Here is a 25,101-nt window from a genome sequence, read left to right as displayed (position 1 = left end):
TACTGCACAAGTTCATACCTGATCTTACCTGATTGTTGGCACTGAGCATTCGATTGTAACCCTGACCCCTGGGTAGAAGCTTAGGTGGAGTGCGGAGACTAGACCGGTGCAGATTATCCAGGCTGTAGTTCATTGCAGTTTGTCCCTGCAGATAGGAGTGACTGCAAATGTATGGATCAGAGCAGTGCTTGCAACTGAACCTGTGTGGGTAGACAGAAATGCATTATTGCGAAAAGTATATCTAATACAAAAATATTGAGGGTGAAATTGGTCTTCACCAGTAGCATGAAAAGGGTCCATTTTACACTGCGCCCAATTTTCTTTTTCATTATGGAAAATGGGCTGCCGATTCGCTATCATCCATTTCGTGCTACTGGCGAAGACCTATTTCACCCAATTTTTTCTAGTTAGGAAAGGATTACAATATTTTATTTTATGGTTCTGTTCCGAAACTAATGGATGCCAAGCGGGGCTATTATTAAAGAAATCCTTAATTCATCTAGGTCATTATGTACAGAAGAGAAGAGCCTGCATTTATATAGTGCCTTTCACATCCTCAGTACGTCTCAAAGCACTTTATAGCCAATGAATTGCTTTTGAAGTGTAGTCACTATTGTTTTGTAGGCAAACGAGGCAGCCAATTTGCGCACATATTGGTCCCACAAACAGCATTGAGATGAACAACCAGTTAATCTGTTCTGGTAGTGGTGGTTGAGGGATTAATTTTTGCCAGGGCACCGGGAGAACGCTCCACTCATCTTTGAATAGTGCCTGGGTTTAACATGGCATCCAAAAGACAGCATCTCCAACCATGCAGCTCACCCTCAGTACCACACTGAAGTGTCAGTCTAAATCCTGAAGCAGGACCTTCTGAGAGTACTGATACTGAGTCAAGCTGACACATCGTGATATAACCATGAACAGACATGTAATCCACACCACTATAAAAGACCATACTAAAAGAAAGAGAAAATTCAGGTTGTTATTCGGGATTTTCACACACTAATTTTAACTTTAGGTGATATCGGATCAGCCACCAATAAAGGAAAACCGGGCAGGGTGTATAATGGGTGGCCGATCCGATTACCCCCATTTTACACCCTAACCGAAAGTTAAAATTATCCCCATTATTTTCAATTCTGTTCTGTGTTAGATTGAAGATGACAACCTTCATTCCCGATTGAATCAGGAACCTACCTTTTCCCTTTTTGAAGACCTCAACTAAGCTAGCATTTTAATAGGTGGCAGATCTTCTTGGAGTGCCTGGGATGATATCACTGCCCCCTGGTCTAGAGACTGCAAAGACCAACAAGGAAATTCCAATGTGGTTGCCAGGCCCTTTTGTTTCACTGTCCTGTGATAGTTGCCAAGCCTTTCTCTCCTTCTAATCTCATGCTTCTAATCACTCACTTGAACTTTGCCTTTACTTGCCCCTCTCCCCTTTTGGTTCCTCAGCTCTTCGCCCTCACTCTGTTGAAATCAAGACTCCTTGCATAGTCACTTACTAGCTTATTGTTTATTTGGAGCTCAAAACTCCTCCCTCAGCTCTTTGCCCCCTTCTACTATCTTCAAGTTTTTAAACACAAGCTTAGAATCACCTCAACATTATTTCTTGATTGACCTCAGCTCGTTCACTCTTTTTAACCATGTGGTGTCTTCCAATATGCGCTTTGTCTCTTCAACTTTGTTTCTTAATAAAATAATTTATCATTGCAGGTGGCAGCATATTTCATGAACCAATAGTTCTTCATATGAAAAGGTAACCTCCCCTGTTTCATTTAGGTTTTACGCAAATCACTGGCAAATCACTGGGTCTATTTTTCCCGGTTCGGGACAAGATTCACTAGGTACATCATACCAACATTGGAGGCACGCAATGTTGATCCACGTATACAATGTTAGACATGCAAAAGCAGAGAGAGTATTTTACAAATCCTACTGAAGTGAAGTCATCCCCACCGTCCCTCCATATTGTGGGGTAGGTTACTGCAGTGATTGTTTGCTATTGCAAAATGTGAGAGACGACTTGAATTCAAATCTTAAAATGCCAAATATATTTTAAAATATTCTTAATCTGAGGAGAGGATGTTGCTGGAAATGTAAACTACAATGACTTCTGCTGCTGCACCCATGAAGATTAAAAGGGGCAGAGACCTGGTGGTTTTGGTGCTGGTCAGAGTTTTCACCTTGTGCAATGGAATTTATTAAAATTATTTATTGTCCATTGTTCAGTAATGTCAATTGAGGACTTGTTAATGGCTCAGAGTGCTGATTGGGGTTATTTTCTGTTGGGTGCAATAAATTCTCCACAGCTGCCTGTTATCCTGACTATTGAGTTGGAGTCTTTGGGGTAGAAATTGGTATGCGATCCACCTGTTTCTCCGGCATAAAACAGGCGGAAAACATACTCATTTAGCAGTGGAATGGCCTGCACCCAATCTGCGCAGGAACTGGTCCCCCTGCTAAATTCGTGGGGCCCATTTTTTAGGTGTCCCGGGGCAATCAGTCAGAACAGCCCTTCTTGAACCATTCAGAGTAGCCACATTTCTCAATTTCTATCCACTGGTAGTTTCCAAGCATCAAAAGGGAACCTCACAAGGATGAGCCATTATTTAGTCCACAGGACCATTAAACAGGTGCCCGATGTGTTGCTCTGTCGTGCCGAACAGGATAGCAATTTTGGCGCAGAGCAACACCAGCAAATTCACAGGTAGAAGGGCTTCTTCCAACTTGTACAGTTCCCTGGGATTCAGGGAATTAAACTTACCTTTGTGGGCCTCTTCTAGCCCCGATCCACTCCTGCGCTGGGTTGGCCTAGCAGGACACTGACTGCCATTTCCTGCTCAGGCATCTAAGTAAATATTGCAGTTGGGTCCCGATGATGTCATCAAGACCTGACATACAGATGCTAAAAAGTACCAGGCTGGCTTTGGGCAGGTGTCCTTGCTGCCTGCGGTGAAAAATCCGGCAGTTCAGCTCCCTGAGGCTCCAGGGCGGGCAAGTGCCCATTTAATTTAATTTAATTGCCACCAGACAAGAGTCCAGCAGGTGGGTACAATTAAAATCACCCCCCACCATATAGCTAACATATATTTAATGGAGTTTTCTCCTCCGCTTTCACGTTTTGATAGAATTAACAGTAACTGAAGGCACGTTGCTTGGGATTCAGGTTCAATCTCCCAGTGCTAGTAAATTGCCAATATAAATTGCAGTGCTACAAGGCAGCACCAAGTGGAGGCCAGGTGGGGCAAAGAGGAAATAGAGGGAAATTGATCCCTGAACATCAGTTTTGTGATTTTTAGTGACCAGCTCATCATCCCACCAATATTGGCAAAAGGCAGGAAGCAGGTTCTCACTCTCCCTCTGGACCACAGATGACCAATGGAGACTGCAGGAACTCTGAAGAAAGTAAGATTTGATACCTTTGCATAAACAAGGAATGAGAAGGCAGCGACACTAGTTTCACTGCACCAGTACACAGCAGCTCAATCGAACCTTCTATGCTGCAGACAATTAGTCCTGTTTTTGTTGAAGAGTATATTGATCACAGCAGTCTTCCAACCATGAGCACCCTATGCTGTAGCTGGTGCTCCAGAGTACTGATTTCAAGAGTACTGCATTGTCAGAGATTCTGTCCTTCACGTGAAATGTTAAACCTTCTGTCTGTTCCGGTGGTGTAGGTGGATGTTAAAGATTCTACGAGTCTATTTGAAGAAGAACGTGGTATTCTCCGAGTCACCTAACAGTCTTCTCTCAACCAACATCATGGATTGACAGCTCATTCATCTCATTGCTGTTTGTGGGAGGTTACTAATGCAGACTGGATGTCATATTTACTTAATAAGATCATCTTCACTTCAAAAAGTAATTCATTGTGTGATACTTGATCAAGTGTTATATAAACGTTCAGTATTTCTTGCTGCCATTATTATAGCAACAAGAAATGTATACATCCTAAAAAATGTAAGCACATTTTGTGCTTGTCAAGTTGAGGCATGTCAGTTGTGGAATGTGGAACATTTTTCTGCTTTGGTCACCTGATGTTAACATTAATGATGTACAGATGCAAAATAAAACTTCCTACTGCACAAATGTGCCATTTCCATTTCCTATGCATTCCATTGTTGTGGCCTAGTTCAGTGAGATTGCTAGTTTAGTGATGTGGAGTCACTCCCACCTGGAATTAAGACTGCACAAGCTCTTTAGATATAGGGCCCTGACAACAGTCAGAGAGACACTGGCCAGTCTAATACATAGATGAAGGATTTGAACTTATTCAGTAGGTACACCATTAAAGGTGATTAATATTTACATAGAAGTTACAACATAAAACCCAGTTCATTCAGCCCAACCAATTTGTGTTGGTGTTTATCCTCCAAATAAGCAGTAGTCCCAACCCCATATGCCTGTCCTGTTCCTATATCCTTTTATCCCCCTATTCTTCAATCACCCATCTGACCTATTCTTAAATATTGACACAGTTCTGCTTCAAATATTAATGTCAACATTAGATACTTTGTTTTGAGTTTACTCACAGAATATTGTAAATGAAGAAATGTTTTGTGGTGCTGTATAATGTTTAACTGCTAACAGTATTGTAAAGAGTTAGAGTTGTAGGTGTGGCACGTTAAAAACACACATACAGACTGTGGAGCCCATCGAATCAATTTGTTACTGGCAAGGTGTAGTAGACCCTATGACTTTGCAGCACTTTTAACTTCAAAATTATAATGATTAAGGTGGGGAGAGGTCAGCCTTACGACACTTTACTGCATGGAGACTTCACTCGCAGTTCCTAGGTTCTCCACCCACACATGTAGGGGAATTTTAGCTAACTTGCCGGGTGGGAAACCGGGTGGGATCGGGTGGAATGCTGGTTTTACAGCCTGCCCAATATTACTCTCCACTCACTTCAATGGAGAGTAAAATCGGGCGAGGTATAAAACCAGCATTACACCCGATTTTGTCAATTTTCCAATGGGCGGGTTAGGTTAAGATTGCTCCCCATTGGAGTTTTTAAACTCAGCTGGAAATTGCAAAAATAGGGAAGGGAGGTGATCCAAGGTGAAGCAAAGGCATGATAATTGTTAGGGAACAATGTTGTCCAAAGTCTAACAACAACTAGCTTACTAAACCCTCTCAGATGGGGAATGATTTGTAACACAGATCAATAAATGAACAAAATTTGCAAGATCACGCCTCTGAGTCAGAAGGTTGTGGGTTCAAGCCGCACTCCAGAGACTTGAGCACATAATCCAGGCTGACACTCCAGTGAAGTACTCAGGGAGTGCTGCACTGTCAGAGGAGCTGTTTTTCCGATGAGACATGAAACCGAGGCCCCGCCTGCCCTCTCAAATGGATGTAAAAGATCCCATGGCACTATTTTGAAGGAGAGCAGGGAAGTTCTTCCCAGTTTCTTGGCCAATATTTATTCCTCAACCAATATCAGATTTTCTGGTCATTATCACATTGCTGTTTGTGGGATCTTGCTGTGCACAAATTGGCTGCTGCGTTTCCTATTTTACAACAGTGACTACACTTCAAAACTATTACATTGGCTGTAAAGCGCCTTGGGACATCCTGAGGTCACGAAAGGTGCTATAAAAATGATTGTCTTTTTTTTCTTTTGCAAGGGGGGGGTGGGGAATCAAAAAATAAATCAGGCCTTCTCAAGCATGTTGCAGCAGCTTCAGCCTGTGGAGAAAGTGTCAGGTAAAATGTCAGTTGAATGGGCTTATTTCATTCACACAATACCTAAAATAAACTTAGCAGATGACTGCTATATTATTACTGTCATCCTTAAGTACATTTACAGTACTTAAAAGTCTGTTTAAATGACATGGCTGGGATCTGTCCAAAAACATCAGCGCTGCTGTTTTACTGGAGTTAGCTACTGAGATGTTTCCTCTTTCATTTCAATTGTGTGCAAACGTACAACTGTAATTAGGAAATGGATTGGACATATGATCCTAAACGGAACAGTATCGTAACTAATAATCACTTGACAGCAATTCAAGCAACACTTCTCATAACCCTGGAATGCCCTGCATCATGCAGTCTATCCATTTCCAACTGTTCTCTGTAGGTGGCAGCACAGAACCATGCGTTAACGGTAAAAAAAACAATCGTACAGTTAAAGGAAACAGATAAATTCTAGAGTGAGATGGAAATAAATGCTGATAGGTAACACAAGAACATATCCATCTTTCTGTTCGGTCAGCGGTCAAAAATGGAACTGATAATTTATGGAATAAAATCTAACCGTAATGGATTTAAAATGTGTGGGAACTTTCCAGTGTACAGTGTGGTAGTCAAATATTAGTACCCAAAACGAGCAATTCCTCCAGGGAGAGTGGAAAGAGGTATCAGTTCAACAATAAAGTATAGGCTATATACTACTTCATCAAAAATTGTGCCCCATTGCCCAGGACACCACAATGCCTGTGGTTCCGATCCAACAAACAACATGATTCCAGATATTTCCAATGGGAGATTTTTAAAACTAAATTTCAAGCAGTGCTTGAATTTTCTGGATGCACCACAATTGCAGCTGTTAAAGTGGAAAATTACAAGTGGGTAGCAATTACCTCCCATCCATCCCTTGATTGATATAATGTGCCTGCAGAAGCAGTACGCCATTCATGTCGGCGGGGAATGGCATACAAGACAAGGCCTTGCAGCACCATCCTAAAATAAGGTGGCAGCTATACTGATGACCTTAAAAAAGGTCATGTGAGTTTTAGGTTACTAAAACAATTTATGAAGGTAGCTCAGAGGTGCTGCTTTCAGTGTACCAGTGTGCTGCACTATGGAGTGCTGGGTGTGTGATCATGCCATTATCATTTCCAAGCTTTAAGGGTTCTTGATCTTATCTGGGTTGACCAGGGAGGGCCCCTCCCCCAGAAGGAGGGGGAAGACTTTCTCTGCACACCAGGTGGAGCAAACCGAAAACAGCATCTCTTTGGAATACATTTTGTACATTTCCTCTTGGCTGGTACCACAGCCATTGGCAGAAGCTGGTGAGGTAAGGTGGGGTTATATGTGTGCGGTGTAGGTCAGATGGCCCCTCTCTTGGTCGCAACATGGTGTATATTGTGAAAGTAATGCTTCTGTTGTCAATAATTGCTTCAGTAGAGCAGTCCTATTTGTGCCTCTAAATGAAGAACACGTATACAACAGTAACCTATGTGTAGATTTCAGTAAAATATCAATCACAAGTCAGCCCCTGCAGTTTCAACATTATCAGGAGCTTGTTGGATGAAGGAAAGGGTTAATACTGTTATTTCACAAAAAATGTTTTACACATATTTTAGTGGGTATTGTACTCCTCAGGGTGTGAGATGTCAGTGCTGGGGAATGGAATGCTTTTTCACTCGTTTTGCATCAGTGGCAGAATCAAACTCTTTAGGTCAAGTATCGCATAGCTGACTGGAGAGTAAAGCTCCCTCTACTCTGCCCAACAATATGCTTAGCCCCAACCTTAGAGTCGTAGCTAGTCCCTAAAATTCACCAGCATGCTATTGGCTGATCCCGAAATGGCCTCTCCGAGTGAAACAGTCAATTTAGTGTGAAATCACGCAGAATTACTGGCAGCTTTATATTGTAGACATACAGTGATTGAGAACTGGACAGACACTGTCCAAACTCATTTTATCTGGGACCCTTGCATCTGCCAAAGATGGGAGATTTATATCCGTTCTACCTGACCTGAATACAAACCCAGGTCTCAAATATGAAAACACTCAGTTAAGTATTTGCCAGTTTAAAGGCCCATTATGATCAGGAAATTCTAATAGGTACAATGGAATTTCAGCCTGTAAATTTGAAAGAATGATCAGAAATGAAAACTGCAAGGACTTTCTGTGATTTTTATAATGATGTAATCAATCATTATGGTGAAAATTAAGGCATCTTTTCTTGGTTGCCATTATTTTGGATTTCCCACATTGGTTCTCCGTTCATGTGCAGAAATTTGTGTATTTTTCCATAATAAAAATTCCTGATGACAGTGCACCTTCAAGCTGCAATAATTACTTTGATAGCCAGTCCTTGTGAAAATTCTGAATAAGTGCATAGTTATTCTCTTGGGTTCAGCATCATACAGTTTTTCCCATAAACGGATAATGTGTCTCCCACAATCAGGTGTTTACGTTTACTGCCCAATAACTAACCCTATGATCAGGCCGCAAGGAAGAAACCACTTGTTATATGAACTAGATGAACTGGAAAATCTTCAAACATTGGGTACCTCAGCGTGCCAAAGCACTATATCTGGGGGAGCAGTATATCAATAAGTCCTGTCCTACCCTGCTCCATTGGTTGATATGAACTGTGGAGAAGCCCATTCTCAGATTATTTCATCCTCCCCACCTCCCCCCACCCCCCCCCACATACACTCTCCCAGTTGAAGGAGTATAGTGTAGGGGTAGGGAAGCAGAAAAGGGGGATAAAATATTTTTCGCATCTCAGGTCTTTGTGCTACTACAACACGCAATAGACAAAGGCAGAGAATTCACTCACATCAGCCACAGTATGGCTATTCAACTACAGGGAACATCACACCTGACATAATCCTGTTTATATCAGACCGCCACAAATGCACATTTCCAGCAACGATTATCGGATAGCAATCAGGAGTGAAAACCCTGATGACATTTCCTCTCCCTAACCCAGGGGGGCATTGAGGTCAATAATAGCACCCATACTGTTGTCCCCATTGAGTTCAGATAACTCTTGACATCCCGGATAAGGGCAGTAGATACATAAACAGCATCTTCTGTACAAACCATGCAAAATGGGCATGCACCACAATGTGCTGCTCACATGAAACTTTAATGATGTGTGTCAGCTTTTATGTGATGTGTACGACAGGTCTCTGGAATGAACAACCGTTAAGATTCCAGAAGGAAAAATAAAAATTACAAGACAACATAGCCCACGCTGATTGGGACTCAGCAGGGGCCGTTAGCCTTACTTTGAGCGAATCGGCTCACTGCTGCTTCCCGAAATGATAGATTTCAGATAGCTCTCATGCTGAGAAGCTCCCTTTGGTGACATCTTTGGGCTTGCATCCGAGTCGCCACTTTCATCATCCCCCATTGCTTTGATGTAGCTGCCGCTGCGCATTCGTCGACAAGGGATTTCTCCGTCCTTGTTCACTCCTGGATACCCACCACCCCATTCATCCTGGGGCACCTAGACAGCCAAAAATACAATGGAACAGATGAAGGGGTTAAATCTACTGCCGTAAACGTCATGACAGACTGTTGACTGTAATAGTATTTTTATAGATGATTATGAACAGTCTGCTCAAGATCCTAAAACTACTTATTGACGAATAGTTTTTTGTTTGTAATAAATCATGTTGGATGCTTGTGTGTGAGCTCAGTGACTTGGATGTCTTTAGGCAATACTACATTTTAAAAAGGAGTGGAGGCAGAATGCCTTGTTTGGTTTCGTAACAAGGACACAGAGATAGCCCACAGCAAGGTTTTCTTCTCTGGAAAGGTTAGCTTCCCTATGGGCAAGATGTAAATTTTTTTGCCTTCAATCGATCGATGGGAGGAAATGCAGGGAGGTGTTATACCATGGTAATATGGTCATTTGTGATGTGCAAGGTTTTATAGTCATCACAGTGCACTCTCTTTCTCTGCCTTGTAGTTTATCTGGACATATATCGCTGTTCATTCATTGTCACTGGGTCAAAATCATGGGACTCCCTACTCCCTAATTATGGGAGTAACTTCACCACATGGACTGCAGCAGTTCAAGAAGAAGGCTCACCATCACCATCTTCTCAAGGGCAGCTATGGATGGGCAATAAATGCCGGCCTTGCCAACGAAGCCCACATTCTGAGAATGATTTTTTTTTAAATGGCTAACTTTATTTTTTGAAACCATTTTACTATTGAAGCCTGTTTAATTTATTTTGAAACCTGTTAAAAGCTGTTGGAAAAAAACTTTCGCCTTTATCTCACTATTATCCCAAACAAGTGGAACCCATCGGTACTGATTAATATACAGTAGGAATTAACACAAGCCCAGCATAACATTCCCTAGAAATAAAGATCTGATTAACTAGCACCAAATCTATTCTTTTGTTTCTGATTGCAGTTTATTGTACATTGCTTAAGAGCTGTAGTTAAACAGTTTCAAAACACAGACACAGACAAATATACACACAGGTTCAAACTGATTCATTCCTGACTCTATATTCGTACAAGTGGTTTCGATATATCCTGAAGCTTCACAGCTGCAGAAAATCCATTCACAAACACTGCTATTTTCAAGCACCCTTTTCCCTGGTCTGTAATAATACTCCTTATTAATCAAATATACTTTGATATCACAGACACAAAGAAATTAACTGCAAAGATGACTTACGTCAAGGCAAGATGTAGATTACATGTTTTTTTTATTTTTCAAATGCTGTATCAGCTTGGCTCAGTTGGTAGCACTCTCACCTCAGAATCAAAAGGCTGTGGATTCAAGCTCCACTATGGACTTGATCACATAATCTCGGCTGACATTTCAGTGCTCTAATGAAGGAGTGTTATACTGTCAGGAGTGCCCACTTTCAGATGTAATAATTCCCCCAGTGATGCCATCAACAGTTGTTGATTAAACACAAATTTTGCAAAAAAAAAGACATGAAGAAATAAATAAATAAGAGTATCTTAAGCCTCTGATTCCTGCAGATGAGTTTATTCTTCCATGGTGCAACCATGGTAATCCTCATCATTTTAATTGGCTGGAAAAACAGGCTTTAAAGTTTTTTTCAATATACGTGGGAGGCAAGTTGCTCTCCAAGTGCTGAATTTAAATTTCTCCTTCTGCCACCATCCATTCTGGAGGTGGGACAACTTTTTCAAAAAGGGATTTTAAAACAGGCCGAAAACAACTTGAAAGGCATTTCTCCAGCCAATTAAAACCTGAGATTATGAAGACAGAGCACAGAAGAATTGTCACAATATTTTTGTTTAATTGGCAACTGTTGATGACATCATTGGAGGACTAGCCACAGAGCAGGTTTTGAACTTGGCAGTGTTGGGGGGTGGGGCTAACTTAATGCAGACAGCATAATCCTGAACAGAGGCAACTCCAGAACAGAGTTTCCTGTGGGCAGCTTATTTTCATGCCAAAGTTGACAATGGTTTTACTTCACTGCCTCCTTTCACCTTTCAGCCACCAATAGTCTTTATTTTTGTGTGTGTTTTAAGAATAGAAGTCTGGCTTTTTCCTCTCAAGCAGGCCCTTTATTGCAGTGCAATCTTCCAATCCTTGGTAATGATGCACTTGTCTGATATAATTTGCTACTGTTGCTGTTGCTAACACCAGCTCTTGCTGAACCAGATCCAGACGCTGTGTATTGGTATAATTCCCTGCAGCTTGGCCTTATGTTTTCTCCAAATCTCAGTTGTTTGCCATCTGTCTAAAAGGCTTCACACTAAAGTTCCAGCTGCTAGCATTTATTGACCATGCAGGTGATCTAAAAATCACTGCTCCACAGTGACATATGACATGGAATGCTGCCGGACAAAAATATTCAAAGTTGGGTGGTTGGAAGATGTTCAATATTTGAGATCCAACTTATCAATTTATAGGTTAAATATATACAGTCAGAAACATATAGAAAGCAAAAAGCTAACAGAAAATTGTGTGAACAGCTTTACAGACTATTGACAGACCTTTTATGAGAGCATGGGTGTTATTTGTCCTTAAAGTCAATACTTGAGTTTTCACAAATTGATTTAATACATAAGAATTATGGCAGCAGCAAGAAACAGACATAAAAGTGCAAAAATATATAGCTTTGAAGTGCAGTCATATACAAGCTTAAATTTATGAATGCAGAATACAGATTTTCTTCAGTTAACTTATGAGCCTAGAAATTGCAGCTGGTTGTATTAGTCAGATGAACACTTAATTCATCCATGTGACATTCCTCTGTCACCTATTTTAATGAATTTTAAATGGGTTGAGGCCTACATTAAAATAGCTGGCAGTGGAATATCGCGCAAATGAGGTGAATGTTCACCTGCTGGTATCACTAATAGTAATTTCTGTGCTATACATTCAGGAAATGCAGAAAAAAAATTGAAATTAAATATTTTCTTTTTCTCTTGAATCAGCTTGACTTGGCCTTTACACTCCAGTCTCTGAATCAGAAGGTTATAAGTTCAAGCCCCACTTCAAGACTTAAACATGTAATTTAGGCTAACATTTCAGTACAGCACTGCTCTGTCGGAGATGCTGTCCTTAAGATGAGAGAAACGAAGGACCTGTCTGCCTGTTGAGCTAGACATAAAAGCTCCCTTGGCATTATTTAGAAGATGAGCATTTCTCCTGGCCAACATTCATCCCTCAACCAACACCATCAAAAACAGATTAACTGTCATTCATCTCATTCTGTTTGTGGGACCTTGGTGTACACAGATTGGCAGCTATACTTGCCTACTAAAAACAGAAGTAACTATTGGTTATGAAGTGCCTTGAGGTGTCCTGAAGCCATAAAAGGTGCTTTGTACAAATGCAAGTTCTCTATTTACGGCGTGAAGGTGACTCGTTGCCAGGCTTTCTTCAACCTTGCTCTTGAATTGGCTCCTAAAAATCATAGACTGTTACAGCACAGCAGGAGGCCATTCGGCTCGTTGTGCCTGTGCTGGCTCTTTGAAAGAGCTATCCAATCAGTCCCATTGCCCCGCTCTATCCCCATAGCCATGCAAATTTTTCCTGTTCAAGAATAAATCCAATTCCGTTTATCTCATGATAGATCATTTAGTAAAACGTATAACAAGTTAGAATTTTGTGGAACTTTTCCGTGAGCCCTGAATTTAATCGTGGAGCACCAACATTTCAATCTGCATTATTCAAACCTGATCAGTTGGAGTCCACATATGATCTTTCCATAGCCCAGCAGAACATTAGTCCAGGAATTCTGCTGGGTGATAGCAGTGTACAAACACTTAATACGTTCCTCTCTCTGCTATGTTAGCAGTGGCGTTGGCCTGTTTTCAATAAGTGAATTGTCACCTCTGCTAAAATAGAAGGAAGAATGCATTAAGCAGTCACACACTATGGCATAATATCCACAGGGCCTTTGTGCTTCAAAGAATACTTGATCATCTGGTGATACCTCCTTTCCTTCTTCCAGGTCCCAGAATTGCCAATGATTTCACCCACAATTTTTTATTCATGGTTGTGCCTCTAAATGATGTGGAGATGCCGGTGATGGACTGGGGCTGACAATTGCAAACAATTCCACAACACCAAGTTATAGTCCAACAATTTTATTTGAAATTCACAAGCTTTCGGAGGCTTCCTCCTTCCTCAGGTGAATGTTGTGGAAATGAAATCCTCGAATCCTTCGCATTTATAAATCACAGAATAATGCCTGGTGATTACAGATAGTCTTTCCAACTGCCCGTTGCCACGGCAATCACAGTGTGCAGACAGAGAGGTGTTACCTAAAAGGCCACCGAATATACAAACCACCAAAAAAAACAGAGAGAGAGGCAGAAACAAACATAGAAAAGACAGCAAATGACCCGTTATATTAAAAACAGATAACATTTGTTCGCTGGTGGGGTTACGTGTAGCGTGACATGAACCCAAGATCCCGGTTGAGGCCGTCCTCATGGGTGCGGAACTTGGCTATCAATTTCTGCTCGACGATTTTGCGTTGTCGTGTGTCTCGAAGGCCGCCTTGGAGTATGCTTACCCGAAGGTCGGTGACTGAATGTCCTTGACTGCTGAAGTGTTCCCCGACTGGAAGGGAACCCTCCTGTCTGGCGATTGTTGCGCGGTGTCCGTTCGTCCGTTGTCGCAGCGTCTGCATGGTCTCGCCAATGTACCATGCTCTGGGGCATCCTTTCCGTTCATCCGTTCATCCAAGGCGGCCTTCGAGACACACGACAACGCAAAATCGTCGAGCAGAAATTGATAGCCAAGTTCCGCACCCATGAGGACAGCCTCAACCGGGATCTTGGGTTCATGTCACGCTACACGTAACCCCACCAACGAACAAATGTTATCTGTTTTTAATATAACGGGTCATTTGCTGTCTTTTCTATGTTTGTTTCTGCCTCTCTCTGTTTTTTTTGGTGGTTTGTATATTCGGTGGCCTTTTAGGTAACACCTCTCTGTCTGCACACTGTGATTGCCGTGGCAACGGGCAGTTGAAAAGACTATCTGTAATCACCAGGCATTGTTCTGTGATTTATAAATGTGAAGGATTCGAGGATTTCATTTCCACAACATTCACCTGAGGAAGGAGGAAGCCTCCGAAAGCTTGTGAATTTCAAATAAAATTGTTGGACTATAACTTGGTGCCTCTAAATGACATTTTCCTCTTTACTGTGCATGGAGAATGCTCAGTTTTCAGACATGGTGCAAAGAAAAAAGGGATTTAGACCCATTACATCAGGTCTCCATGGCCCACAGCGCTGCCTCAGTTTTTTTGCGGCTCCCCAAATTTATGTCACTGGCCCATCCCTGGAGTAGGTGCAGGTCCAGTGTAAGAATGGAGGAAGCATTCCCGACCTTTCATCTCACTCCCCTGGCCATTGGGTGCCTGGGTGGAGGGGTGCCTGAAGAAACCTGGCACTGGAGCTTGCACCAGGACCCCCGTGGGCGGGAGGAACTCCAAGAGTCTTGAGGGTAGCGCAAAGATGAGTTTCGTCTACTTTTTGAAGGAATTCCCTCCTGAGTTAATCTTCAGGACTCAAGTTCTTTTGGCTGTTGCCCTGATTCTGGTGGCACAGCACAGGAAGCCAACATCCTGTTTCCATCATGCACCCCCTTTACCCCATCCCAGTGTAAGGCCATGTCAGGGAGTGGACCTGGGCTGTAGAAATGGCATGGGCCAGGAAAAATGGGAACATCTCTGTCCTTAGGCAGGCTGTTGGGTGGTGGGGGGGGTGAGTGGTGGGGGAATGAGTAGGTGGGGGCTCTGTGAGGAAATCTACCCAAACTTAAAAATGCTAATCCCATTCCCAATAAGACATTCATTTTGCCCTTTTTGTAAAGGAGTTAATCAGTTGCTTCTTTCCAATTATCTATCATCCTACAAGAAATATTGTTTTTCTAATCTCTAGCTTCAGTTGAGGGTAATTCACCAGTGCTGAAATTCTTTAGTTCCAGGATCACGATTTAAGATATGGAGCCTGATTACATCCATCTTTTCAGCATTTTGAAGAGGAGGATCATGTGCTTCTCAATTTTTGTTTTGCCAGTGTACATAAATTCAATTTATTTGAGACTCTCCTTCCAATTAAAACCTTAAGTACCCTTGCTGCTTTTCTCCGAACACTCTCCAATAAATCAGTGTCCTTCTGAAGGTAGGACATCATGTTCTAAACGTAGCCTTACAGAGTTAGAGTAATATGTTGTGAATTAAAATAAAATGCCCTTGAGATAAATCCCAGTACTTGATTAGTTGATAACAGTCTCATATTGACTGGGTACTTTTAATGACTGGTCAATAATCCCATCTGGGTCTTTCTCCTTTCTCAACTATGCCAATGGACATACCCTCTCACCTCACATTATCCACACCAAATTCTATCTGCAGCTCCTGAACAATCCATTTAATTTGTACTTTTCACATAACAAATCTTCCTGGCACAAGTCACGTGACCGCACATTTGGGATCATCAAATTTTGTAATATTACAAGTGGTATTCTGCTTCAGATTATGTATGAATAATATAAACAAGGTGGTCCCAAACTGGATCCCTACAGCGTGATACTAATCTCTGTCCATGCGTAAACCCTTCCCCCACAAAGCCTTTCCATTTATCAGCACCTTCAGCTTTCTATCGCTGAACCAATTTTCAATCTAGCTATTCAATGTTAATTTTCTTTCATCACATACTGAGCTTCATTGAATGAGTTTGGAAAATCCATGGCCTTCATGTACTAAATTAGTAACCTGCTCAACAAATGCCAGAAAATTCACAAACAATCTATTCTTTCTAAGGCAATGCTAGCTACTTCTTATGACTTCTATTCTTCTCAAATGAACACTGACAGCGACCCCACAAAATGCCCTCTAGCATTTCTTCACTAACTGATCTATCATTCCCTGATGCGTGTCTTATTCCTTTTCGAAATATCTGGATTACATTAGTTACTTTCAGATACTAACCATGTGTGCAGTGTAGTGCTTTCTATGTTATGTACACAATTTCATGAAGTAGTTGTTAAATCTCGCACTATCTTCACACACCCAATCAACACTATAGAAAGGATCCAAGATGTCCAACCCAAGTTCATCCAAGACTTAGAAAGGCTATTCTAATACTTCACTCACATTACCAAACAGGTTACAAGAACGCTTGTCACCTGATAGGCAATATTTCTAGCACTTTCTGTCTCCATCCTGTTTCTCTCTATCACAACCTTTCTTGTTTTTCTGTATTTTATCAATACCGCTATGGTCAGCATCCATCTGGACACTTGTTTGTCCTAAGAATCAAGTACACCATTCTTTACACTTTTCCTCCTCTCTACATCTTGACGTTATTGGGCTATCTCCTATTCCAACTCACTCATTCCCAAAACCCAGAAGTTATGGACTGCTTTAACTCCCTCAGTCTTCCTCTCTTCCTACAATTTTCAGGATTTAAAATCCCTGGAATCACTATTTCTGATTTACCTTATCTTCTTTACTACTCTTTTCAAAACTGAGGTCCTTCCCCTCAGTTTTTCAATTTGTAGCCTGTTAATCTGTCTATAAAAATGACAGGGCCAATTTTCGTGCTGGGTTTGTATCGGGTGGGCAGTGGGTGGAGTGGTCACACCGCCATTCAAGTCTTGGAGACTGGCCATTCAAAGTGTGTACCAGGACTTACAGGGAGCACTGCCCACTCCAATATAAAATTACTGAGAGTAAAAATCTTCAGGAAATCTTTTTTACGAGTAACTACATTTTTTTGTACAAAACATCAAAACATAGTAAAGCAGAAACGACAACATTTTCTGAGGTAACTTTGCAAGCAAAAATGTGTACTGTGTAGTAAGTAAGCTGAATACAAATATAGCTGGGGAGAAAGCCGACATGGGGGAAATGACAGTGCACATCTCTACATTCTAAATCGATACAGCAGCCGCATTCTTTTATTAAAGTTTATGCTGAGAATTAAAAATAAGAATTGTTCATATTTATAAATAGCAAGTTCTGGAAGATTGGAGAAAAATCCTGAATAAAAATCCTGATTTAAACATGTATATTTAAATAGAACAGTTTGGTAACACTAAATACTGTTGCAGAGATATTTGGTAATATTTGGCATTTATATAGCACCTTATCATATCCTCAGGATATTTCAAACCACTTCACAACTAGTGGGTTACTCTTGAAATGTTGTTATGTGGGCAAACATTGCCACCAATCTCCAGTAAGGTCCCCCGCATACCAAATAAATAAATGAGCAGATAATCTATTTTTGGTTATATTGATTGAGGGAGAAATGTTGGCCAGGGCATTGAGAGAACTAACTGTTCTCCAAGTCGTACCATGAAATCTTTTACGTCCATCTGAGCAGTGAGACAGGGCCTTAGTTTAACGTCTCATCCAAAGGATGACACCTCTGACAATGTAACAATCCCTCAGAACTGTCACACTACATTATGTGCTTAGGTCTGTAGTGGGCTGTGATTTCACAACCTTCTGACTTAGAAGTGAGAGTGCTACCAAATGAACTAAGCTAATATTCAGTGAAGAAAAAAATATGTAAATTAGTTTAACCTTTTCTTAAGTTTTATATATTTATTGGCGTTCACCATAAAAACCAATTACAAACAGATGGTCTGTAAAAGGTACTAAGGACACATGCGAAAACAATCAACAATGAGCAATCAGCAAAAAGCAATACTATAAAAAAAGGTGGACTGATGACATTTTTTGAAAACCTTTAAGCCACCATATTAGACTCTCACCAAACCAGAAATTTAGCATTGAATATGAAGTTTGTAAATAAGACAAAATTACAAATTTCACAAAAGATTATTAAACTTACTTACGCAAAGGGCCGATCCAGGAAGGATTGCCATTGTCACAGAGACCAATTGGCACATACCATGCCATCTTTGGGCTCAAGCAGTCTCTTGCTCTCCCTCTCGACGTGGCCGGGTGTCATTCCGAGTTTCCACTGCCCCTGCAGAGTGGGCATCCCCATTGCACCGTTACAGCTGTGAGTGCCTACCCTTATTATTTCAATGACCCCCATCCCTAGGGTTTGGGATGACGTCCGGAGCCAGCACTGCAGAATTTGTAGGCCTATTTATTGTCTACCTATTTTGTAGAAGGAACATTATCATTCTCCAGGAACCAATCAAAAAAACACTGTTCCTGAGGAGATCTCTTACAGATTTCTTTCCAAATTCTCTCAGTGCTGATGTGCACCTCTCCCCAGTCTCCACACCTCACCATGCCCCTCATGCAAGAAAATCAGGAGCAGCACAAATCAGGCCAACTGATTTAAGTGCCTGATTTTCCAATCTGCGCTGCTGTCAAGTGAGATTCTGCACCGGCAGCAGAGCTTTGGAAAATTTACCTCCTGGAATTTGAATCCAGAGGTCCAAATGGATTCAGTTTCAGAATCATAAATCTAATATTATTGCAGGGTTACTTTTTCTCATGGGTCTTATAGTTCTTTGTGCTCAGTGTCAAACACCCAGATCTGTCTTTGTGCAAACAGCGCCCCATATGACTGTTGCCAATTTATAAGCAAAAATTATCATCCATTCCCAGGTGCTCAAAGCCCAATGACTTGATAAATAAAGGCTTGCAATCATCCTAAAAGCTTCACCTGCAGCAATTACGAATGTAATGGAAATATAATTACATCAAATAAAGTGGGAAACTGATTATCCAGTCACAGAGCAATTGAGTATTAATAATTTATCAGGAAAATGTAAAGTTACCAAATAATTTATTACTGTAGCGCATTTGACAGAATAGGTTCGGCAACAAAAACACAGGGCTAGAAATTGGGCCGTCAAGCGCTCGATGTTTTGGCGCTACGCGGCCTCCCGAACATCGAAGATGACGTCTTGGATGTGCACGCACGCTTATGGCATGACGTGCGCCGGACTCACCATCTTAGTAAAGGGTTTAGCACATGCGCAAATAACGAAGACCGACAGCATGTAAAGTAGGGAGAAAATGCATTTGATCAGTGTGCAACGCCGATTTAAAGTGATAGACACCATTTTGGGACTTAACGCTCCACTCAACGCACAGTCTTAACCCCGACCATCTGAGCATGTCATAGAGTGCCTGGAGGGCCCCCCACCAGCGCTATTTAAAGGGACCATGCTGGATTTACAGGTTAGTTGCTGGATTATTGCTTCTGGCTGCTGATGCATTTGTAACTGTTTTTAGAGGTCTCCTGTACTTGAATACTAGGACGAGAGGACATAGCCTAACATTTAGAGCCAGGACATGCAGGAGTGAAGTTAGGAAACGCTTCTATACGCAAAGGGTAGGAGAAGTTTGGAACGCTCTTCTGCAGACGGCAATTGATGCTAGCTCAATTGTGAATTTTAAATCTAAGATTGGTAGATTTCTGTGAACCAAGGTTATTGAGGGATATGGAGCTAAGGTGGGTATACGGAGTTAGGTCACAGATCAACCATGATCTCATTGAATGGCGGAACAGGCTCGAGGGGCTAAATGCCACTGTAGCTTGCTGCCTCCTGTTATGCACCACCTTCTCCTGCAAGAAAGCGGGACGTGTGTTTGGGTGATGTGCCTGTCATGGTTGAATAGCTGCCAGTGTGTCTGACCTGTGAGTTTTGGGTGTGCAGCTTGCAACAGTGTTAATGTGTAAGCGTAAGAGGAAGCATCTGATTGGAAGAGTTGAGTACTGATTGAAAGCGTTTGTTGGTAGGTAGATGATGGGGGTGTAGTGCGTGGAACAGTGGATGTGGCTAGTCGTAGGAGACGCCACTTGACAGTTGACCTCACCGTTTGACCACTCGTGTCAAAGCATTGAACTTCTTCCTGCACTACATCCATCTTGTCCCCTTCTGCCTCCCACTGCCTTGTGAGCATATGTCTGGAGGGCCTCTTGCCTCTTGCACCCCCCCACCCACACCCCCCACCACCACCACTGCGGATATAGAATGCCCCTCCTTCTGTCCACCTCTTGCATCAGCAGAGAACCTTGGTGCATGCACTCTCACAGGCTTGGTGCCAACTCGAACCGGCAGATTGTTGAGGTCTGGCATGCAGATTGGAGGATGTGGGATTTAGTGATGCGCAACCTTTATTCAATGTTTTAACATAACTCAACAGTTTGTAAACATAGGGACTGCAGCTGTGTTTTATGTGTGTAACGTCTGATCTCCAGTCAGACTCCGTGCAGACAGCAGACTGTTATTTTTAGCAAATTACAGGTACTGGCTACCTTTAAGAGATTTTGGCAGGCTGTGAGAGACATCCTGCCTTTAAGAGATTGGGGCTCCCCCTGCTGGTGAAAAGTGTGAATGTCCTTGAATCCTCGTGTCAACGCTGATTTGCAACGCTGCTTTCAGGTAAGTACTGACGCTGGACGAATGTCTCGTACTGCCTGGGAAGGAAGCACTGGGCGTGGGTTAGTCGCGGATCGCGATACCCGTGCCCGGTTATTGGCCTAATCCAATTTAACCTCCACAGTCTTTTCCACTTTGGTGAATGCACAAGAAGTGAACATTTGTGTTAAAGTGAATAAAACTGAAAATCCAATTTACACCGCTATTTGATGAAATTGTTAATTTTGCCGTTCAATGACTATCACAGACGATGTGCTGCTGAGTTTGAAACCTGAACTGCACATCACTCCCCAAGCCTAACTTCTGTTATTTTGTAAAAAGTTGAAATAATAGGGCAAAACAGTTTGCGTCTTTGGATTACTTTCCACTATAATTATAAATATGCAAGAACTTGTGAAGCAGAAAATTTTGACTAACATTTAGTGTAAACTCCTTCATAAGAGGATAAAATGTTGTGAGAAAAGACTGCAGTCAGAAGTCAACTGCACAACATGTTAGAGCAGTGATTTAATGGGGCTACAATATGTTGGATAATGCTTTTAATTCTGGGTGAGTTAGACCGGTCATCAAAATATTCATTTTTGAGGATAGTAAGGCCCATCTTCCTGTATGCCACAATGGTGGCAGATCTTCGGTGGGGCAGGAAATCAGGTGTGCCACCCCATGCCTGCATTCCTGACCCCGATCCATTTCCTGGGAGCAGAGTCTTTTACAAATTGAGTGCGAGCGCTGTGGCTACTTGTGACACTGCTGGGTGCCAGGAAATTCCTGTGCTGTCTTGCCGCAGTATAGGATAGGCAGTGGTGACAGTCAAAGCTTTTCATAAAAAAAAATTTAAAAGTTCAAACTATTTGAACTTGGCACATTGCATCAGGCAATCAGTTATCTTACAATTGCTTGGATGAGTTGCTCCTGCAAAAGGTATTGACCTCCCTTACCCTGATCAGGTCAAATCCACCTCCCCACCCAAAAAAAGATACTTTGGGAATTTAATCTGTCTGGTGAGATTTTCAGTACTTCTCTCTTTATAGGTGGTGTTTAAGGAAGTTTGACAAATGCCAAAATTTTAATGGTGTAAGAGTGTAATAGTGGCAAATGATTAGTTAAAGAGTAACTGCACCAGGTAGCAAGTACTGTAGTGTAATATCACTGTGTTTTTCACTAAATTACTAATAATTATGACACACCGCATATATGTATATAATTGAACTTCTCAAATGTAGCATGTCAGTCACACTTGCAAAATGTATAATACAATGTCATTTGGATTCACAAAGATATATTCATAAAAGAGTAACTAATCACTGTTAACTGAATAATACCAATTGTCTGAACTATGACTTAATAGGTAGGAAAGGAGGAAACAGTTCCCAATAACCAGTTAGTAAGGATGTCATGGGGAACTATTGGAAGTGTTCAAAACCTTTTTTGGAAATGTTTTCCGTTGCCATCTTGCTTTATCGGTAACCCGAGGATGTAGCACTAAAAATAAGGTTCGCAACATAACACATAAACATTTAATGAATTCAGAACAAATATCTTTAAATTAGCCATAAAATTCACCGTGCCCTACTGCAAATCCATCCAAGATGTTTTGCTATAAAAACAGAAAATGCTGGAAAAGCTCAGCAAGTCAGGCAGCATCTGTGGAGAAAGAAACAGTTAACTTTTCAGGTCAAAGACCTTTCGTCAGAACTGGTCCATCTTCTACAGATGCTGCCTCACTTGCTGAGCTTTTCCAGCATTTTCTGTTTTTATTTCAGATTTCCAGCATTTTGCTTTCAGTATGTTTTGCTTCCTCTCTCAGGGGCCTGAAGGTTGAGCTTTGCTCCTTTCTTGTATCTTGCTTTGTACAGCTGGACATTCCCTGTTGATCTTCTCATCTCGCTCGCAGCTCAGAGCCCTCCCGGAGCCCGGATGCTCATGTCAAGCCCTCCTGCTCCATTCCTGAATGGTGCCTGTGAGCAATTCCAAGAGAAACTTCCTCTGCAAATGTGCAAATTGGGTACAGTTTACCAAATAAATGCTTGCTTGGTCCAAGCACATTTGTGATCCCAGTGGTGAATTCTAATTTAGCAAACCACTCATATTATACAGAATTTCTGATCCATGCATAAATCTTAAATACAATTCTGATCCATGCAGAAAATAGTAATCCATTATCCTGTTTTTAATGCTCAGTGCATTAAATATAGTGAATCCACTGCCAAAGATCAGCAAGAGTGATTAGAAGATTTTATAAGTCTTAATACTTTTTGTGTGAAATATAGATTCCTCTTGGATTTTCACTTCTGAAAGAATGATTGGAATGGGCAATGGTACATACATTTTCCAATTACCTGTTTTTATCTGCAACTTATAGAAGCCTTGACCCAATTGCAATCCATTTCTTCAGAAAGCAGTTCAACCTTTATCTGAAAATGACTTTATAGAAGGGAATCTTTCTTCAGACCCATTTGTTTCTAGTTTAGCCATTCTTGTAACGTGCAAATGTATTATCAGGCCCCAACATGTATCCTCTTTATACACCACGCTCAGTTTTTAACTGGGGGTAAGGGGAGAGCATAGGGCCGGCAGGGCAATTGTTAGGCCGACTCTGGCTTGCCAACGTGAGTCCCGGATTATTTTAACTCCCAGGCCTCATTCAAATAAGTTAGGCCTGACTCCCTCTTGGGAGCAAGAGAGGGTGAGCACGGGAGGAGGGCGGTGCTGAGGACCCCTGGGAATGGTTCCCGGCAAACGGAAGTCTAGAGGGTGGGGATCAGGAAGCAATTGCGGGGCGGGGGGTGGGGGGGTGGAGAGGAAAGTCCGGGGCAGGTGAGGCCCTAGGATTCCTAATGGAGCTCAGACGAGCACTCTTCTGCGCCTGCTGCTTCTTGGTGTCTGGCATTCCTGGGGAGGCCAGCTCTGGGTGCTGAATGCGTGACTGTGTTAAAATGGCGTCTGGGTCTGAAGTGCGTCGTGCGACCCTGATTTTTGCATTTAAATGAGGCCTGTGGCGAGGCATCGCTTGCCTCCCAAAACCCGAGAGTAAAAATCGTGGCTGGCATGAGTGCGGCGCTAAGCTGGAGGGCAAACGCCGCCTGTATTTTAATCTCCCCTGCAAGCCCTGTTCTCGTAGGGCATGTGGGGTTAAAATTGACCCTTTAATCCCTTTAATTAGAATTCTGTAGTAGAATTGCAGAACTGTTAATCAGGTGGCAGCATTATTCTGCAATGATAACACTACATTAATCTCTCACAATCTTCAATCAAGATCATTTTACTTTTGTGTGCGCTTAACTTGATTTCCTTCTTGCTAAGACCTGAGTGTACATGATACGAAATTATCGCTGGTAGAAAGTGAATAATAAGCTGTAATTTAATCCTGGGGTTCAGGTAATGCGTATAAGCCACTCAATGATGGTTTGAAATTAAAAAGATATTAAATTGTCAGCTCACACTGCTCTCAATCTCTCCTCCTTTACCAAGCAGAGTAATTTAATTTAAGCATTAATAATGAGCTTCTTTCGTAGAAGTAAAGAAATGGATGTTTTGTTTGAAGGGATCCAAGAATCGTGTGCCAGACATATTAGACGATGATAAATGGCACCGCTGATGGAAATTGCTATGAGTCCCGGTCGCCCAGTTGGAAACACATGCTTGTTAGTCCAGCTGGAGAGAGAGGTGGTGCTCTATTGATCTAATCATTCTGCGTCTTCAGAATTTTCATTTTCAAATTTGTGCTAACTGAGGTGAAGCGAATGCTATAAACAGTTGGCAGAGTGTGAAGCTGCTCGTTTAACACAAGAGAGACCATTTGTCTCTCAATCATCAATAACTAAATGATTGCTTTCCGTGCGGCTTGCATTGCTGGAGGGCGTGCATCACATTAATCATACTCCTCTATTTGTGGTTTTGGTCAAAACAATGGATAAGGGCTATTTACTCCAATGGTCCGTCCAACCTACATAATAGTAAATTGGTTTTAACTAAATTGCCATATGCAAAGTGAGGTCGATGGTTTGCATATAAGCTGGTTTCCTTCAGTCTGACATTAGTCCTGTGTTTCATTATTTCAAAACTGTTGGTCATATGCAGCCTTTGAACAGACATTTTGTTACATCATGAAATGTAATCAAGACTGATGTAAAGTACTGAACAAAGGGAGAAACTATGCGGCACACGTACCCCATGAAAAGTTTTGAAATAGCGAAGGATGAAGTTGAAAGAAACCTAGGAGTCTTAGTAGACTCAGTGTTCAACCAATGCAGAGCAGCAATCAACAAGGCCAACAGAAAATACACAGCTGAGGCACAGGGGAGACATTCAAGCACTAGAGATTTTTCAAATAAAAGTCACGGGGCTGGTCCCTAGTTTCAAGGGTTTGAATTATGAGGAAAAATTGGAGAAACTAGGGCATTTCAGCTTGGAAAGGAGGTATCATAAGGGACCTGGGATCTAGTCATCATTGTATTGTTGATGTTGTTGTCAAAGCTGAGGCCAAAAGCAACAATATGGTGATACAGGACTTTGGAAAAGCAGATTTTGGAGCTATAAGAAGAGTCTTGGGCCAAATGAGTT

The 25,101-nt window shown here is 41.8% G+C and overlaps 1 protein-coding gene across 1 annotated transcript in view; it reads right to left on the bottom strand.

Moving 5' to 3' along the window:
• LOC137342532 (disks large-associated protein 2-like) overlaps positions 1-25,101 on the bottom strand; it is a 198,138-nt gene that overhangs the window by 59,894 nt on the left and 113,143 nt on the right. The window contains exons 3-4 of the mRNA XM_068006468.1: positions 8,975-9,195; positions 29-200 (exon numbers count right to left, since the gene is read on the bottom strand). Of these exons, the coding sequence (XP_067862569.1) occupies positions 29-200; positions 8,975-9,195 (393 nt within the window). The remainder of the gene's footprint in view (positions 1-28; positions 201-8,974; positions 9,196-25,101) is intronic.

This window comes from Heptranchias perlo, chromosome 26, assembly GCF_035084215.1.
Source record: "Heptranchias perlo isolate sHepPer1 chromosome 26, sHepPer1.hap1, whole genome shotgun sequence".
Lineage (NCBI taxonomy): Eukaryota > Metazoa > Chordata > Chondrichthyes > Hexanchiformes > Hexanchidae > Heptranchias > Heptranchias perlo.
Note: the sequence above shows the minus strand (reverse complement) of the source record. Positions and strands in the feature narration are given on the sequence as shown.